Source organism: Suncus etruscus, chromosome 2, assembly GCF_024139225.1.
Source record: "Suncus etruscus isolate mSunEtr1 chromosome 2, mSunEtr1.pri.cur, whole genome shotgun sequence".
Taxonomy (NCBI): Eukaryota; Metazoa; Chordata; class Mammalia; order Eulipotyphla; family Soricidae; genus Suncus; species Suncus etruscus.
The window spans coordinates 57,122,324-57,142,201 of NC_064849.1; the positions used below are offsets into that span (position 1 = coordinate 57,122,324).

General features: G+C 38.3%; 1 protein-coding gene and 1 pseudogene across 1 annotated transcript in view; one reads left to right on the forward strand and one right to left on the reverse strand.

Moving 5' to 3' along the window:
- NUBPL (NUBP iron-sulfur cluster assembly factor, mitochondrial) overlaps positions 1-19,878 on the reverse strand; it is a 227,027-nt gene that overhangs the window by 157,328 nt on the left and 49,821 nt on the right. The window contains exon 4 of the mRNA XM_049766761.1: positions 12,834-12,924. Within this exon, the coding sequence (XP_049622718.1) occupies positions 12,834-12,924 (91 nt within the window). The remainder of the gene's footprint in view (positions 1-12,833; positions 12,925-19,878) is intronic.
- On the forward strand, positions 1,359-1,675 carry LOC126000997 (SLC35A4 upstream open reading frame protein-like; annotated as a pseudogene).

Below are 19,878 nucleotides of genomic sequence, written 5' to 3' on the forward strand. Positions count from 1 at the left end.
CTCAGAGCCAGAAGTAACTCCTAAGTGCGGCCAGGTGTGCCCCCCCCCAAAAATTTATTTTTTCTAGTACCATTTTTTATATAGAAACTTTTATTGATTTCAGTTTTGTTAATTCCATTTGCCTTTGTATTATAAAAAAAAAACAGTACAAAATAAATTTGTTAGAACTGGCAAGATGGTTTTTTTTTAAGAAACTTTCTACATTTTATCCTCCTTACTGTTTTGTAGTAAGTTAGCTGATCAAACACACATTTCTTGGCTCTTGATTATATTCCATTTACCTTTTAGGGTCTGCTTTTATTCCAATACCAACATATTTTGATTACTACAACTTTATAATATAGCAAAAAATCTGATCATGATGCCACCTATCTTCCATTTCCTAATAATTGCTTTGGCCATTTTTAGACTTTTGTGGTTCTATACAAATTATAGTATTTGTTTTTCTAATCCATACGGAAGGATTATCTTTCTATTTCCTGACCCCACATACCATTTGCTGTCAGCGGCTTCTGTCCTACAGCCATTTCCTAACTATTCTATTTCAATAATGATATAGTTTTCCATAAAGAAGTGTTTCAATAATAGTACAGAAAGTAGGGTATTTGCCTTACATTTAGCTGACTCTGGTTTGATCCCTGTACTACATATGGGCACCCAAGCCAGACAGAAGTAACATGAGCATAGAGTCAGGAGTTAGCCATGAGTTCCACCAGATGTGGTCCAAAACAGTGTTTCACTGCCTGTGTCATGTATAATATGACACAAAAAGTTATATAATTAAAAGTTATATAATTCTTTTTGTCACAAAACTATGACAATGTAAATTTGTCATATTTTCTCAGAGCTGAATAGTATTTCATTAGGTACATATACCATTTCTTTAGGGACTCGTCCGTTGTTGGATTCTTTTGTTTCCAGATCTGGACTATTGTAAATAGTGCTGCAATAAACACGGTATACAGATCTATTTTCTGATTAATGCTTTTGTGTTCTTGGGGTATATTTACAGGAGTGGAATCAAAGGGCCATATGAAAATTCTATTTGTAATATGGTTAGGAGTCTTCCAAACTTTTTCAGAGAAGCTAAAGCAAACTACAGTGGTATCAACAGTGAACAACTCTGCCAACATTTATTGTTTCCAATTTTTGTCACATGTGGATCCTTCTTGATCATGGAGTATCTATTATTTTAACTCATATTTCCCTAATAATCAATGATAAAAACACATTTTTCATGTGCCTTTTGACCATCTGTATGTTTTCTTAGAAACAATGTCTGATCATCTGCTTTTCCCATTTTTTTTTTTTTTTTTAGTTTTAGTTTTGGTTTTCAAGATAAACCCAGGGCAGGGAAGATGGCAAATGACAAGAATTCCCTGCCCAAGCTTAAGGACGTGGCATTCCTCAAGAATCAGTTGAGCACCTGCAGTGGCACGTGAAAGACAAAGTCAGCAGTGGTGTGGGTGAGAATGGTTCACTCTTGTCCTCCCCATTCCTCAAGGGCTTCCTGGCTGGCTATGTGGTGGCCAAACTGAGGGCCTCTGCTATACTAGGTTTTGCCATTGGTACCTGCACTGACATCTACGCAGCTCAGGCATATGCTGTGCCCAATGTGGAGAAGACATTAAGGAACTATCTGCAGTCACTTCGAAAGAGGCCTGACAAGCTCTGAATCTCATGGAGGAGGCAAAATGAGTAGTTGGGGCTTTCTAAAGGAGGCCTTTTGACCACAGACACCATATTAGGCTTCCCTCATTGTCACCTCATTTGCTTACTCCAACTTTCCTGCTGCTTCAACCTTGTCCCTCCTTACAGAACATGGAAAGTGGCTAGTCATCCAATACCCAGGATGCCTTTCCTTCCTAATCCATAGGACTCACCCCAAACCTGTGGCTTTGGGCCACCAGTTCTTTTCCAGCCTTGACTGGCATTTGCAGTTGACTAGTCCTTCGTGTTCTCTCTGGCAATAAGCCATAGCTCCTCCCTCCAAGGAGCTGACTCCATAACTTGATTTTCCACAAACACATTACTCACTATATTTTCTGCCTCCTTGTTGGCTACACAGACCTCCCAGAGTCTGGTGTGGGCATGAGAGTAGACAACGGGGTAGACAAAGCCTGGGCCATCACAGGCAGGGCAGCGGTCCACTACCATGTATGATACTCATGCCCCGTTGTTGACCCTATGCCATGTGGAAGGCCTCTTGCTTGCCCTTCCAGCCTTCCTCAGCTGTGCTGCAGATGGAGCTGACCAAGCTACTCCTGTGCTCTTCTCCCTCTTGATAGGCTGGCAAGCATAGCCACAAGAATCTCCACCCTGGTGCCAGGCTGCTCCCTTTGCACTATCAGCCCTGCTCTATGGTTCAAACAAGAACCTGGTAATCTATCTGCAGCACTACATGACCCCAGTACATCACTCCCCTGGGACTGCTGCTTCTCATCTTGTATTGCCTCATTTCTGATTTGTCGTCTGTGTATACAGAACTGCTCATGAAGCACCAGTGGCTGCCCTTGGCCCTTCAGAACCTCTTCCTCTATACTTCTAGTATAGTATAGCTTCTGAATCTCATCCTATGTGCAGGCAGCAGCCCAGACCCAAGCCTCCTGGCGGGTTTCTTGGGCCAAGAAGTGCTCATGGGTCTAAGCCAGGCCCTGAACAGACTGCTCATGTCAGCCATCATGAAGCAAGGTAGTAGCATCACATGCCTCTTCGTTGTGTCCTGCTCACTGGTAGTCAATGCTGTGCTCTACACAGCCCTGCTGCAACTACAGCTCACTAGGGCCTTCTTCCCAGCCACGCTCCTCATTGGCTTCGCTGTGCACCTATACTATGGTAGCCGCTAGCCCCTGATCACTTCTGTCCTGACTTCTGACTTCTGACCTTGTCATTTAGGCTCTCCTCTCTGCATCAGCCCTGTAACAAGTGCCTTGTGAGAAAAACTAGGGATGTGAGAATAGACTGTCTGAAGAGGTGAGGAGGTGAGTGGGTGAAGGGGTTTCCCTAGTAGAGAAACCCAAACGGACATACACACACACACACACACACACACACACACACACACACACACACACACACACACACACACACACACACACACATGCTCTAGGGCAGCACAAATACCTGAGAAATGGTCTGACCCTATTAGATGCGGCTCTAGGCGCATTTTGCAGAAACGGAGATGGAACAGCGGCTCTCTTGGCCTTCTCTGGTTTTGTGGTCACCCCAGCAGATGCACCATCCCTGTCTAATTCCTGATGGTTTCAGCCCAACTGTGGTGCATGACTCCCCTATGGGATCCTCATCCCCACTATCCTGCAGAAAAACCCAGTTGCCACAGATTATACACCCCTCTGCCAAGCTCCTCTACTTTTATAAGCACCTGGAGATTGCCCCTACCCCCTCCACAGTGCTGTTCCTCACCCAACCTTCCAGAATCCCAGGAACACTAGGGCTTGACTCATCTCAGGAATTGTTACCACTGGGCTCTGGCTTAAGTCTATATTCCTGACCTCTGATTATTCCCAGGCCCCTCTCAAATCTCACTGCCCTCTGTGGCTCCTAGGTGGTACCATGCTTCCCACCCTGGGACCCGACCCTGCTCAATAGTATCCAAGCTCCCAGCATCCCTAGGAAGCTCCATACAAGTTTCCTGGGAGCAGATGCAGAGAATTGTGTATAACTCAATTAGTGTCTAATGTGAGAGCAATAAAGACTTAATGAAAAAAGAAAAAATAAAAAAAAAGACTTAATAAAGTATTCCTACCCATTATTGGAAAATAAAAAAAGATAAACCCAGAGTTACTCTTGGCTCTACACTCAGGAATTACTCCTGATGGTACTTGGGGTACCATATAGGAACCAGGAATCACACCCCAAGTAGCCAAGTGCAAGGCCAATCCCCTACCCATTGTACAGTCACTGTGGCCCTTCTCTCCCCAATTTCTGATGGAACTGTTTGGATTTTGTGTCGTTAATGAGCTATGAGTGGTTTTTCTATCAAGGATATGAGTTCTCTGATATACTGTTGCCAAAAATGTTCTCCTATCAGGGAGGAATATTTTACATTTAGGTCTCTCATTTCTTTCACTGTGCAGAAGCATTTTTGTTTGATGTAGTTCTATATATTTATTTCTGTTTTATAAGGGCCATTTTAAGTGAATGTTTGGTTTAAATGCATACAACAGTATATATATAAAGATGCCTTATTACAGATATCCTTCTTAACTCCTTTTATGAGGCTAATATCACACTCATTCCCAAAGATGGCAAAGACATTGCCAAGAAAGACTACAGACCAATCTCACTAATGAACATAGATGCAAAAATCCTCAACAAAATCTTAGCAAACCAAATTCAACAAATGAATACTTGGTTTAAATGCATACAACAATATATATAAAGATGCCTTATTACAGATATCCTTCTTAACTCCTTTTATGAGACTAATATCACATTCATTCCCAAAGATGGCAAAGACACTGCCAAGAAAGAAAACTACAGACCAATCTCACTAATGAACATAGATGCAAAAATCTTCAACAAAATCTTAGCAAACCAAATCCAACAATACATCAAAAAGATTATATACCATGACCAAGTGGGTTTCATTCCAGGGATGCAAGGATGGTTCAACATAACAAAGCAATCAACACCATACACAACACCAACAACAAGAAAGACAAAAATCACAGGATTATATCTATTGATGCAGAGAAGGCATATGACAAAATCCAATACCCATTCATGATGAAAACACTCAGCAAAATAGGATTGGAAGGAACCTTCCTCAAGATAGTTAGCTACAGCTATCTATAAAAAGCCCACAGCCAACATTATCCTTAATGGCAAAAAACTTAAAAGCATTTTCACTAAGGGGAGGAACTAGGCAAGGCTGTCCACTCCACTCTTATTCAATATAGTTTTAGAAGCCCTAACAATAGCAATCAGACAAAAGAAGGCAATCAAAGGAATTCAAATAGGGAAAGAGGAAGTGAGACTATCTTTTTTTGAAGATAATATGATATACATCGAAAACCCTAAAGTGTCCACAGTAAAAACTCCTAGAAACAATTAACCAATATAGCAAAGTGGCCAGACACAACGTCAAAACACAAAAGACAGTAGCATTTCTCTATATAAATAACGAAGTAGATGAGAAAGAGACAAAGGAGACAATTCCATTTAAAATAGTAACCAAAAATATCAAGTATCCTGGAATCAACCTGACAAGAGAAGTGAAGAACATATAGCATGAAAACTTCAGAGACTTCAGAAAGAAATTGAAGAGGACCTACAGAAATGGAAGAACATCCCATGCTCATGGTAAGGTAGAATCAACATCATCAAAATGACAATCTTACCTAAACTTCTTTATAGATCCAATGCAATCCCTATCCAAATACAGACTTCATTTTTTAAGGACTTAGAAAAATCAATTATAAAGTTCATATGAAACCACAAAAGAACCAGGTTAGACAAATACATACTAAAAAATAAAAAACTGGGTGGCATCTCTTTACCTACCTGAAGCTTTACTATAAAGCCATAGTGATCAAAAAGCCTGGGACTGGAACAAAGACAGAGTCTCAGACCAGTGGATTAGAACAGAATATCCAGAGATAAACCCTCAAATATACAGTCAACTCATATTTGACAAAAGAGCCAAGAACTTGAAATTGAACAAAGACAATTTCTTCAACAAATGGTGTTGGAATAACTGAAGAAATAACTGTAAGAAATTAAAGATTGATCCATACCTCACACCTTACAAAAAAGTCAACTCAGAGTGGATTAAAGACCTTGAAATCAGACCTGAATCTATAAAGTTTATTAAGGAAAAAATAGGCAGAACACTCCAAGATCTATATATGATAAAAAGTCTTTGAGGATTGAATGCCAATAGCAAGAACCTTAACATCAAACCTAAATTAACGGGACTACATCAAACTAAAAAGTTTCTGCATGGCAAAAGAAACCCTACTTAATACTAGAAGACATTTAACAGAATGGGAACATTTTTGTACTTAATACATCTGATAAAAGGCTGATATATAGGATATACAAAGCACTCAGAAAGGTGAGCTCCAAAAAATCTAATAAAGTCATAGAAAAATGGGGATAAGAAATGAATAAACACTTCTCCGAGAAAGACTAAAAGATGGCCAATAGACACATGAAAACATGCTCATCATCACTCAACATTAGGAAAGTCCAAATTAAGACAACAATGAGGTACCACCTTACACCAGTGAGGATGGCTCACACCAAAAATAATGGGACCAATCTCTACTGGCAGGGATGTGGTAAGAAAGGAATTCTCACCCACTGCTGGTGGGAATGCTGCCTGGTCCAACCCCTATGGAAAACAATGTGGAGAGCACTCAGTAAACTCAGAATTGAGCTGCCAAATGACTCAGCAATTGCTCTCCTGGGTATCTATCCCCAAGTCAGATGGATATTTATCCCAAAGTATATATGCACTCCACTATTTATCGCATCATTCAGTACATTAGCCCAATTCATAGCTACTTTAATAATTCATTCACTACCTTTTGGGGAGTTATTTTACATAAAGCTTTTTATTTTCAAATTAAACAGAAAGTAAGACATTGAAAAAGAAAAGTAGCTTGACTGGAAAATGAGATTTGATTGTGGAAGATGAATGGGTACTTCCCATGAATTCCATGAGATTACAAAGGTCATTCGAATTGACATTTCAGTAAGAGGTATAAAAAGCTTCTATGATCCAGATTTAGCAAGGCGAATCAGAGTAGGAAAACCTTGGCTCTGTTGCCAAAAATAAAATAATCCTAAATAAAGCGATGAAATAAGGCCTTTTTCACTGCTTCTGGATTTCCACTCTAGAGCTTATGTATAAGCGATGCATCTATATAGAATAAAAGTATACTACTCATGCATATGGGTGGCACTGGGGCCTACACTCATAACCTCACACTTCCAGGGCATGTGCTTTGTCAATGAGTCAAACACAGGTCCAGTCTATACATCTTAAGGATAGCCTTCTGATGTGTCTACCTGGGAATGTGTTCTAAGACCTCCATGGCTAATATTAAATCCTATATATGCTATATTTTTGATAAGTAATAAAATTTTAACTTATTCATTAAGTATAGTATGAGACTCACAAAAGTAAAAATAGAATAATTTATAACAATATTATAATGTGTTAACAGGGTTTCTCACTCAAAACTCTTATTGTACATCGTATTTTCAGAACAAATTTGACTATGGATTGGAAAACTGAAACTTTGAAAAGCAAACCACAGAGAGATGGGAATTTCTGAACTGAAAAACTACTACAGGCATAGAATGCCAATCTTGTAACAGATTTAAATCACAAATGCAATGCTGCATGACTTGTTTGATTAAGGAACATATATATATATATATATATATATATATATATATATATATATATATATATATATATACACACACACACATGTGTGATGTATATGTGATATATATGGACACATATACATGTGATAATTGTATGTCACACAACTTTTTTCAAAATACCTTTTTCAAAACAACTTTTTAAGGAGTGATAGCATATTGGGGAGAGCATTTGCTTTGAACACAGCCAATCTGGGCTCAATCCACAGCATCCCATATGGTTCCCAGAGCACCCAAGTGCAGAGCCAGATTAAACTCTGAGCACCGCTGGGTGTGCCCTAAAAACAGACAAACAAATAAACTTTTGTTTTGTTTTGTTTTGTTTTGGGGGGAGCCACACCCGGCAGCACTCAGGGGTTACTCCTGGCTCTGCGCTCATAAATCGCTCCTGGCCGGGGGTAGGGTGGGGGGGACCGTATGGGATGCTGGGTCAAACCCATGTCCATCGTAGGTCAGCAGTGTGGAAAGCAAACATCCTACCTCTGTGCTACCACTCCAGCCCTTTCTTGTATTTGGGGGGGGGGGTGAATAAACCTGTTAAGATTCCATCAATCCCTGATTGTACAAAGAATAGAGTTCTCTCTTCATGTTCTAAGTTGAGAAGAGGTTATTTTTAAAAAGCAACAAGGAAAAAGTCACTCATATAATATTCTTATTAGGGATTATAGTCCCAAATTCTACCAAAAAATAATCAGAAAAAGTCTAGAATCAGATGAAGCCCAAGAAACAATTCTTAATAAAATAACCAGGGCTGGAGCAATAGTACAGTGGATAGGGAGTTTGCCTGAAGCCTAGCCCACCTGGTATTCCATCTGCTCCCCTGAGCCCACCAGGAGTGATTCCTGAGTGCAAATCCAAGAATAATCTCTGAACACTGCCAAATGTGGCCCAAAAAAGAAAGAGAAAAATGACCAAAAGCAGTATAGTATAACTAAGAAGCTTTGAAAAAACCACCCAATGGGTCAGAATTTAATTATACACTTCAACAACTTCAGTAGCACTCCCTAACACGTTTTACTGGAAGGAAACAACAAAATGACTTAAAGAATAATTAAATTGACTCTTGTTCTTTTTTTGTTTTGTTTTGAGACTACACCTGGCTTGCTGAAGGCATACTCCTTGCTGATCAGACAGAGGACACACCTGGAGGGGCTCAGATGACCATAAGGAGTGCTGGTGATTGAATCCAGGTCAGCGACATGCTAGCAAGTGCCTTACCCACTATACCATCTCTCCGGTCTGACTCTTGTTCTTTATATGTACTTAAACTACCTTTATCAAACTTTAGTTGCTTCCATGAAGTTATTACTAGGAATGCGTTCTATGACTTTTATTTTTATTTTATTTTAGAGGCCACACCTAACAGTAGAAGTGATTGGAAAATTATATGCAGTGCAAAGGATCAAACCAGGGTCAGCCCATGCAAGGTAACTACCCTGATCCTGTGTCAGTTATGGGTGTAGCCCTCTTCACCTCTGACATCTCCTAATTCACAAATAATAAAAAATTGTTCCTATATGAAACTGAAAGAAAGCAAATGTTTGTACCAATAAGAGTCATTTGAGAAAACTATGCAATCCTCATGGTCTCAACACACAAAAGAAATTACATTAGTAAAATGTAGCACTACATTTCTGTACCCAGCTATCATTAATGTGCACACATGATTTCAATTGAAAATCTTTTTTACTCAATTTCTAAGTTTGTAATTTGACTATACTGTTATTATGAAATGTGAATATTAGTTGAAAAGGTTAAAAGAAAAAGAATAACTGGTGTTGAACCTTTAAAAAAGGTATATTCATGCTTTGATAAGTGCTTCCCCAAATTCCATTAGGTACCCAAAGAAAACAGTCATTTGCAATCATAGAGGTTTGTATAATACTTTCTATAATGGCTAGATTCCCATTATAATTTTGTATAATAATATATCACAGGCCCGAAGAGATAGCACAGTGGCATTTGCCTTGCAAGCAGCCGATCCAAGACCAAAGGTGGTTGGTTCGAATCCCAGTGTCCCATATGGTCCCCAGTGCCTGCCAGGAGCTATTTCTGAGCAGACATCCAGGAGTAACCCCTGAGCACCTCTGGGTGTGGCCCAAAAACCAAAATAATAATAATAATAATAATAATAATATATCACTATTGTCTATGTCATATTCTTGCCCTTAAAAATTAAATGACTGGGGCCGGGAAGGTGGCGCTAGAGGTAAGTTGTCTGCCTTGAAAGCGCTAGCGTAGGACGGACCGGACCGTGGTTCGATCCCCCGGTGTCCCATATGGTCCCTCCAAGCCAGGGGTGATTTCTGAGCTCATAGCCAGGAGTAACCCCTGAGCGTCAAATGGGTGTGGCCCAAAAAACCAAAAAAAAAAAAAAAATTAAATGACTACAAATTATTCCTCAAGTACTGAGTTTACTTCTTTAGAAACAAATATGAAATTTCTCTTCACAATCACAGCTACACTGTTGAGTAACTACAAGAAGCAGTTTTCTTCAATCTCCCCCAAAAGAAATAAAGATATATAAAACATATAAACCCTGACATGGACTTCAAAAATAAACAAATTGAAACAAACTAAATAATCAAATATCTATTTGTAAATTAAGAAAAGTGGTCATGGTGATGAAGTCCCACTGTGGCAAGGCTATCTAGCTACTTATTGAATTGAGACTCAGGTCAATCACTGGTTTCTATCCCCAAAATCAGAACTGCTGAAAACAAATCTTTCACAGTTTATCCTTATTGTTAATTAGATTGTTTTACTTTGCACTGTGTTCTCTATAAAGAAAGTACAATGTGACAAATTAACATGGCAAAATATGGAAACACCAGAATGATTCCAATTAATAAAATAGTGACAGGTTTATCTAAGATTCCAAAAATTAATAAGTTGGTATTTAAGAATTCACATTCTTTTAAGTGACTGCTTTAATCATTTATTTCTTGAGAGGCTTAAGATCAGCTTGTCTACACAAAAAAAAGTATTCATTTCAGGTTTTCCAAGAGTTCCAGTATCTCATCTTTTCCAGAAAGCCTATTTAATGGCAGCCAATTTGCAAGCATCAAATTTATTATTTCAGCTTCAGTAAAACAAGAAGAAATTAAAGCTTCAGTTCAAGTATTTATGTTGGCACAGACTGAACAGACTACTTAAGACAAAACTGACACCAACGCTCCATTTTGCCATCACTCATTCCACATGCACTAGTTTTCACATTACATTACTTGAATCAAGAGACAGACATAATGAGGCTATCACTTAAAGTACGCACATTCTTTACTCCTCCTTGTGAAAGTTTGACATCTTGACTTATACCACATATCTGAAAACTAGGTTTGCATTCCACTAAAAGGGCAAAGGAGGAAACCAGAACAACTTAACTTTATTACATTTTTATTTCAAGAAACAAAACTTTAAATGAATACTTGTAATATAAGGCTTTTGGAGTCAATTTTATCATTAGATCTTCAAGTTTCCTTCAAAATGTTTGAGAAACCTGTATTTTTTGTATTGTCTTTAAAACAACTATTTGGAACTTAATGATTCCAAAAATATCTTGAGTAACAGGCAATGCTTAATTAATTTTTAATATAACAACAAAAATACTTTCAAAATTATCTGCACTGGTAATTCAATAAGTACTCTTTAGTTAGTAGATTTTACTTTACTCTAAATACTGAAAAACAAAAAGCTTATATGAAGATAAATTATTGAATATCACATATTATATTTAGATACATTTATTAAACAATTTCACTTCAAAATTTTTTCCTGGGCCTGACAGACAGGACAAAAACTAAGACACTTGTCTTGTACTCAACTGACCCCAGTTCAATCCCCAACACTCCATATGATCCCCCAAGCACTACCAGAAGGGATCCTTGAGCACAGAGCCAGGACTAAACCCTGAGTACAGATGGGTATGGCCAAATAAATTTAAAAAAAAATAATTAAGTCTAGTAATTGTTACAATATTTTATTTTGAGGCCATATTTTCTAGTTCTTAAAGCTTTATATATTTAATAGCTTATAAGACTAGTAAATACCATATAAACCAAGTTTTTTGGCACAAGCCAAACTCGGCTTATACTCGGGTCATATAGGTTATTTGATGCACTGAATCAAATGCACATAGTCTCTAGTCATCTTCTGCTGCCTGCTAGAAGGGGCGGTGCTTCAGCTCAGTCCACAAGTCTGGCTGAGCTAAAGAGGTAGGCAGCTGAACTGAACTGTCTGCCACTGAACTATTTAACCCACAATACTCTGCACTTTGTATGAGACCAACAGCAGTGATGATGATATCTACGAACTCAGTGATGACAATGTCTATGCTGATACCAGCTGAAGCTGGACACACAGATGAGGAGGAGGAATCCAGTTTTGAAGGATTTTAACTCTGTGATTTAGCTTGATTACCTATTAAGCTATGGATTTTGTACTTCATTTAAATTTTTGAGTGATTATTGCTATTTTACAGTTTTTCTTCAACAATAAATATTGAAAAACATTTAACCTACTGATTCCTCAATTATTGTCATTGTTTTCAGTTTATATTTTTATTTTTGAAATTTACTAGAGGCTGCTGCATTTTCCAACTCGGCTTATACTCGAGTCACTAAGTTTTCCCAGTTTTTAGGGTAAAATTGTTGGGAAGAGGGGGGGCAGGGGAGTCGGCTTATACTTGAGTATATACAGTATTAAGGATTTATTCCCAAAAAAAATATTTTGTCCTACTGGCAGCAGTATTAAGAGAAACTAATGTTTGAGAAATTCTAGAACACTATGAGGAAATGACAAAAATCTGATTTAAGGGGTCAGAGAAATAGAACAGTGGAACAGAACACTTATCTTGCACACAGCCCACCCATATTCAATCCCTGGCACTCAATATGGTGCCCAGAAAAATCCAGGAATGACCTCTGAGCATAGGACAAAAAACAAGCCATGGGCACTGCCAGGTCTGACCCAAAAACTTAAGAGAAAAATCAGATTGAGAAAATAACTCTTACTTCTTTTAACATTATATTTGCTACCTGCATACCTGCACATACTAAGCTAACTTTTGATCACTTACTATGTATCCTTCACAGTGCCACACTCATTATACTTTACACAAAATTTGTATAGGATTATAATGCACAGCATTATTGTTCAGTGAATAGAAATGCTTACAGTATTTTACAAATGGTGGATGAAGAGGAGCAACTAACTTCAACAACTGACTCAAAAGCACATAATGAATTGAAAAAATGGTATCTGAAACCAGTCTGACTTTATTTCTGATTTGAAAATACTTTATTACACTATGTATAAAATACAAAAGGAACTTGTTACAGTACCTTAGACCTAAGAGTTAGCAAATAAAAAAAAAACATAAACGTTATTATACTATTTATAGCTTCTGTACTTACTTTGTGATAATTCTGGACTCCCTTTCAAATTCATCATCTTTGGTACTGATGGCCCATACACATCCACATCTAACAAGCCAATCGCCTTTGACTGTAAGAAAACATAATTTACCATATTACTCCCACTCTCGTCAAAGATAAAGATCATTGCAACAATAACCTAACTACAGAAAAAATAACTTCTAAATTATTCCTAAAGCATAACCTAAACTAGTGTTTCCCAAAATGGGCAATATGGCTCCCACAGAAGGTACAGCGGATGGCAGCCTGTGGTGGGGCCTGCTAGTAGTCTGGGTACATTGCTCTCCCTGATTCTGTTTATCAGAGAAAGTGTTTGAATGATTTTATTTTTTAAGACACAGCAGGTCAAATAAGTTTGAGAACTCCTGAGCTAAATTTTCAAAACAACAAACAGTACAGTGAAAGAGTATAAACTGTAATCACTTTCTGTCATTTCACAAATTTCTTCTATTTCTAATGGAGAAATCCACTACATAAGTTTTATATATTGTGGTTCAGAACTCCTATATAGTCGCAAAGTTTTTGTTTGATTTGTTTTGGAACAACTCTTGTAGCTATGTTCAGAGGTTACTCTTAGCTCTGCACTAAAAATCACTCCGGGTGGTGCTTGGAGGACCATCAAGAGTGCCCCGAGGATTAAACCGGAATCAGCCAGATGAAAGAAAATGCCCTACACACTATACTAACACCTCGGCCCCAATTAAGACTTTTTTGATCTGAAAATTAACAAACTGTGCATACAGAATGTTAAAACTAACCATTTACAATGGCAATGCCCTAAGAAGATGGAGCATTAACTCTGCAAAGTTCCCAAGAATACAAAATGCAAAAAAGAAAAGCATCAAAGAAACAAGATCATAATAAAGCAAGTTAGAAATTCTGATGCAAAAAGTACTAATAAGGATAGTGACCGATACAGTTCAGACTACTTCTGTGCAGGTTGCACTGAAATACCAAGTTCTGGAGAAGTCATAACTCAGTGGTCCAAGGACACCAGACTCTGACTGTTCCTACTGGCTGCCAGTTAATCAACTCAGACAAGGAAAGAAAATACAAAATTTGCTCTTCCAAATTGTATTCCCTCTCCTCCTTTGTTAATTACAGAAATCTAGTACCAGTTTTCCTCATTACAAGTAAATAGAATGGTGATATTAACTATATGTTTTAGTAGAATATTTAACTCCTCTCTCTTTTACTCCTACAGAAATAAAGTTCTTAAAAAAAATAATTGGTGGGCATGAAAACCACAAACTTTTCTTTTTATTTTTCTCTTCAAGTGAAAGGGCCTGAAACCTTAATAAATGTAGTAATTGCTAATACCAGTATTTAAGAATCTGTTGACTATAATTATTATCCTAGAATTTCACTTATTTTCTATCTTTTTTCATGACACCTACAGAATCTAAAAACTCCCACAAAATAATAATTTCCTATCTTCTACAAATTGAAACCTTAGTTTTATAGCTTGAGACAAAACTGAAGATCTGTGATAAAATGTCATTGTGGAGGCTGATTTCACATGTACCTGAATGATTGCTGATATTCACTATCACATAAGAATAAAGAGGGCAGAAAATAGATGCTTCTTTTATATTCTAGCCGTAGGAGAGAAGTTAACTTTTTAGTATGAAAGCTTACATTTATGAAAAGGCAACAGAAGAGAAGAATGTATGACATGTAGAGAAAGGGAAAAAAGATGAGAAAGGACAAAAGAGAGGAGGAGGAAGGAAAGATGGGGGAACATTCTATGTTATCAGCAACATTCTATGACACTAAAGGCCTGGCTGGTCTGGGCCACCTCAGCCCAGTGCCTGAGCTCTGCACCTTGCCTGTGGCCCTACTTGCCCCATGCCAACCTTGTTGCAGGACTTCAAAAGTATGTTCTGTCCATCCCCCCAACTTTTTTCATGCTTTTCTGGAAGGCAGGGCAAGAGAGGGTGCTGTCCATATCAGCAGAAGGGTCCGACCCAGCCACAGTCTGTCTCTTCATCCTCTCGAGAGGACCAGGAGGCAGTTCTGCCTACTCTGTTCCACCAAAAGGGTTCCTCCTCTACAGATTCTGAGCCAGACTGTGGGCAATCCTAAATTCACTTTATCAACATTATCTTTCACTGCTGACTGACTCGACCATTCCTAAAATCTTTTTGGACAGTTTTCAACTATTTGTATAATAAATATAATTCAGCTGTGACCTCCTGGATGCATTTTGTGTGAATTAAAGTCACTGGTTTTGACTGACAGGGACAAACATAAAAGAACCTGCATAAACTAAGTTTTTCAGCCAGTTTGGGGAAGTGAGATGGGGCCTGAAGGAGGGGATCAGAAACTAAAACATGTCACCTTTAATCACCCAAATAAACATCCAGACATTGCCTAATTTTTATCTCCCACTGCTGAAATTCCATCCTGGTGCCAGGCTCCCAGCTGAGTGTTTTGTTTATATTTCTCGTTGATTCCTCACAGCAACCCCATAAAGGGTAGAGTATATTTTCCTAGGAAGCGAGAGTAAAAACTAACAATTGAAATGAGATTTTTAAAAAGTCTTCTTTCTTGGAATAAGTTGAATGGGAATTTAAACACAAAAATATTAACTTCATAAGCCTCTACTAGAACTTTATCTGACAACAAAAGACCAAGGGAAAGGGTCCAGGGAGAAAGCTCAAAGGGTTGGAACCCAAAAGCTCCCCTTTCCCCTGGGGACCTTTGAGAGTAGCTGGATCCCATCACTGCTGTAGCTTAAGAAGCCAGCACACTTTTCTCTAAAGGGCAAACAAATATTAAGGAATTAGAAAAAAAGCACAGAAAGGCTCTGGTCTTACATGCAGCTGACCCCAATTGTATCCCCAGCACCATCACTTACAGACCTATGAAGGTTTGGGGGAAGAAGAGGGAGGTCAAATAAAATAGTTAATTTAATTGATCATTTTACCAAAAAGGTTTACAATAAAAATAGGTAATGGAAATAGTAGGAGATAAAGAAGCTCTCAGCTAAACAACTCTACTTGTCCCCCTCATCAATGCACAAATGGTCTGATGAGAAGTTTCCACACATGTATATATGATCATGCTGGAGACCAGAAAAAACAGGGGGATAGGAAGCTGCTGTGGTACAACCCTATAGAGGCTCCACAATAAATTACAGGGTAGCAATCTACATGTTACAGGATTCTAGCCTTGAGGTACAGACCATGAAAGCACACAACGAACAGACAATGGCATAGAGACAAGACCAGGCCACCATACACTAGAAGCAAGCAGATGGTGTAGAAATAGGAAACGAGACCTTGTGGAGAAGGTGAGACCTGGATAATGGGAGGAATTCAAACTCATCTACTTAAACTGTACAATAACTTAACTTCTTGAATACTGGGTTTGGTTTTTTGTTTTTGTTTCTGTTTTTATTTTTGAGGTGTTTTTGTGAGGTTTGGGGGGGGGGGGTTGGGCTACACCGGTCACGCTCAGGGGTTACTTCTGGCTATGCACTCAAATCACTTCTGGCAGGCTTGGGGGACCATATGAGACACCAGGGATCAGGCCTTATGACTTGCACCACCGCTCCAGCCCCAATATTGGGTCTTTTAAGCATTGTATTTTAATACAATACTCAGGAATTCAAGAGCTCAGGAATAAATCCATTTTTGCAATAACATGAGCACCACTCAGTGATTCTTGAGCACAGAGCTAGCAGTTCCTGTGTGTGGCCCCAAACTTCCCCCTCAATAAAGAAAAAATAAGTATATCAAATATGTTAATATTTTAATATAATAAAATATCATCTATTGGGCTGGAGAGAGAGAATACTAAGAAAGGCACTTATCTTGTAGATAGCCAATCTGAGTTCAATCCCCAACATCCCAATATGGTCCCCTAAGCACCACCAGAACTGATCCCTGAATTCAGAGACAGGTAAACCCTGGTCATTGCCAGGTGTGGCCCTAAAACCAAAAATAACTAAAAAATAATAATGTATGGCCCTGTGAACCAGAAGACCTATGAGTATTCAAACTATCATGTATCATCAAAGCACTCATGGGCATTATGTGAATAAATGAATGAAAGGATAGCTGTATTCCAATCATTTTTTTTACTTACAAAATAGGATTTGGTTGATAGACATAGTTTGTGGACAATAGAGCCTTCCATCATAACTATGGCTCCCATCTCACACAGGATAACTGAATCACATAAAAATATTTAAAATTATTTTAGAGCCAGAGAGATAATACAGCATATAAGATACTTATTTGCCCTACACACAAATCAGATATTTATTTTTCGTTGTTTCAAACACTACTACCAAAGAGGATCCCCTGAATCCTGCCAGGAGTGTTCTCCAAGCTCAGAGCCAGAAGTAAACCATAAATACTATCAAGTATGACCAAAAACAAACAATAAAATGTCTTAAAATATTTAAGATTTATTATCAGGAAATGTCTGATTTGTGTACAACCTAGTTATAGATCTATATACTCAATGTAAAAAATTCTTTGCGGCAAGAAATATTCTCAAGTGAAAGCCATTTAAGAAATCTTGATTTAGAGGATAATCTTTTTCATAACCAACCTGGTCAATCACTCACAAATGGAATACTGGTAGAGCCAAGACAAGGCAGCACATAGTTATCATCTCTTTGGTGTCAGAAGAGTTATCTTAATAAGATTTATTTCTTTAATCTTAGCTAGCAAGTCTATGAAAATAATGTTTCATAAAGTTGATGAAAACACACTTTTCATGCTCTTTCACTGTAGCAAGGTTAGTACAGGATAATTATATTTAATATATCAGGAATAAAATCAGTATCCATTAAACAAAATTTCAAAGCTTATGTTTAGGCAAGCTATTCAGAGCATTGAGGACAGTTACTGACCTGGTAAAATCAAATAGCCACAAAAATTCAAACATTTCTTTTTTTTTTAAATTCAAACATTTCTAACTAGGAGTCAGAACAATAAGTACAAGTAAGAAGCTTGCCTTGCATGCAACTGGCAAAGACTCAATCCCTAACACCACACTTGATCCCAAGTCTCATCAAGATTGATTGCTGAACACAGCCAGAAGTAAGCCCTAAGACAGCCAGGTGTGGCTAAAGAAAAAAAGAAGAAAAATTTTTTCAAGTGTAGAATTCAATATTGTTGAAAAGATACTAACTAAACTTCATTTTTCATTATTTACTCCATTATTTAGATATTTTAAATGTATAGTTCTGTTAATTATTCAAACAGCAGTCAAACTGTAAGAAAATTAATGAACAAGGTAGAGGCGATAAAGAAATATGTGCAGGTGAGTATCTAGCGAAGTTTATGAATCCTTTCTACTCACTCCTAAAGTACTTTTACGTAATCAAAAAATGCTCCAGTTAAAATTTCTGTTATCAATAACCAGCCAGGTTCAAAAATGTATAATAAATAATGATTATCAAAATTGGCCACTATTAAAGTATACTATCATCTTTAACATCACTTGTATATTTCTGAAATTATACTCTTTTTTCTAAGTTATATGCTGTAGTCAGATGTTCATTGATTTGAAAATAATCAAATCCCTATATACCATTCAAATTTTGGGCTTGTTTATTTACAGTCTATAAAACACTATGAAAGCTATAAAAGGTGGCTGATTCTTCAAAGGAACTATACTGTTTCACTACTACTACAAGCAAGGGGCAATTTAGAGGCTATAAATCCTTCTGCACTAACAAAAGTCCAGGACACACTGTATTTTCTGAAAGTGTTTATAGTAAGAATGTGAAGCTTATGACATGCCAATTAGACTACAGAGCTGTAGTATAGAGATAACAAACAAGGCATAAGCAAATGGCAGAGGGGTCAATGAACTCTGGTGATGGACAGTAGTTGGTATAGGATGGTAACAGACATTCAAAGAGGTATGAACCTTTACTCCTGAAACATACACTGTGTTGTAAATCACTGCTCTATTAACTTAGAAATAACCTTGAATAGGGCCAGAGAGGTAGGGACGGAGGGAGGAAGGGACGGAGGGAGGGAGGGAGGGAGGGAGGGGGGAGGGAAGGAAGGAAGGAAGGAAGGAAGGAAGGAAGGAAGGAAGGAAGGAAGGAAGGAAGGAAGGAAGGAAGGAAGGAAGGAAGGAAGGAAGGAAGGAAGGGAGGGAGGGAGGGAGGGAGGGAGGCAGGGAGGAAGGGAGGGAGGGAGGGAGGGAGGGAGGGAGGGAGGGAGGGAGGGAGTGCGGGCGGGAGGCAGGGAGGGAGGGAGGCAGGGGGAGAGGGAGGGAAGGGAGGAAGGAAGGGAGGAAAGGGAGGAAGGAAGAGAGAGGGAAAGAAGGAAGAGAGAGAGGGAAAGAAGGAAGGAAGAGAGGGAGGGAAGGGAGGAAGGAAGAGAGGGAGGGAAGGGAGGAAGGGAGGGAAGGGAGGAAGGAGGAAGGGAGGGAGGGAAGGAAGGAAGGGAGGGAGGGAGGAGGGAAGAAGGGAGGGAAGGAAGAAGGAAGGAGAAAGAGAAAAAAGAAAAGAAAGGAAGGAAGGAAGGAAGGAAGGAAGGAAGAAAGAAAGAAAGAAAGAAAGAAAGAAAGAAAGAAAGAAAGAAAGAAAGAAAGAAAGAAAGAAAGAAAGAAAGAAAGAAAGAAAGAAAGAAAGAAAGAAAGAAAGAAAGAAAGAAAAAGAAACTTGAAAATGAGGAGAAGAAATAATAATAGTAATAATAATAATAATAAATGTTGGCCTAATAATTAAAGAAAATTAAGTATTAACATATTTGAATGACACAAGCTAGAAGAGGTGCAGAGGTTTCAAGTAAATCTGCTGTCCAAGATGGCAGAACCACAAGCCAGGTCCTACCACATCACAGCCAGGCATGTGCAAGTACTACAGTCAAATTGAGTGGGGCCTGGCCAGTGCTGCAACAAATAAGGTGTGAGCATTGAGACAAGAGAACAAGCACTAGTGAGTGTTACCAAAAAGAGCATTAGCTGAATAAAAGGAGTGTGAACCCTGCCCCACCCCACTGCAAGATGGCGAGCAGCAACCTCTGCCATGGCAGAAGAAAGAAAAGAT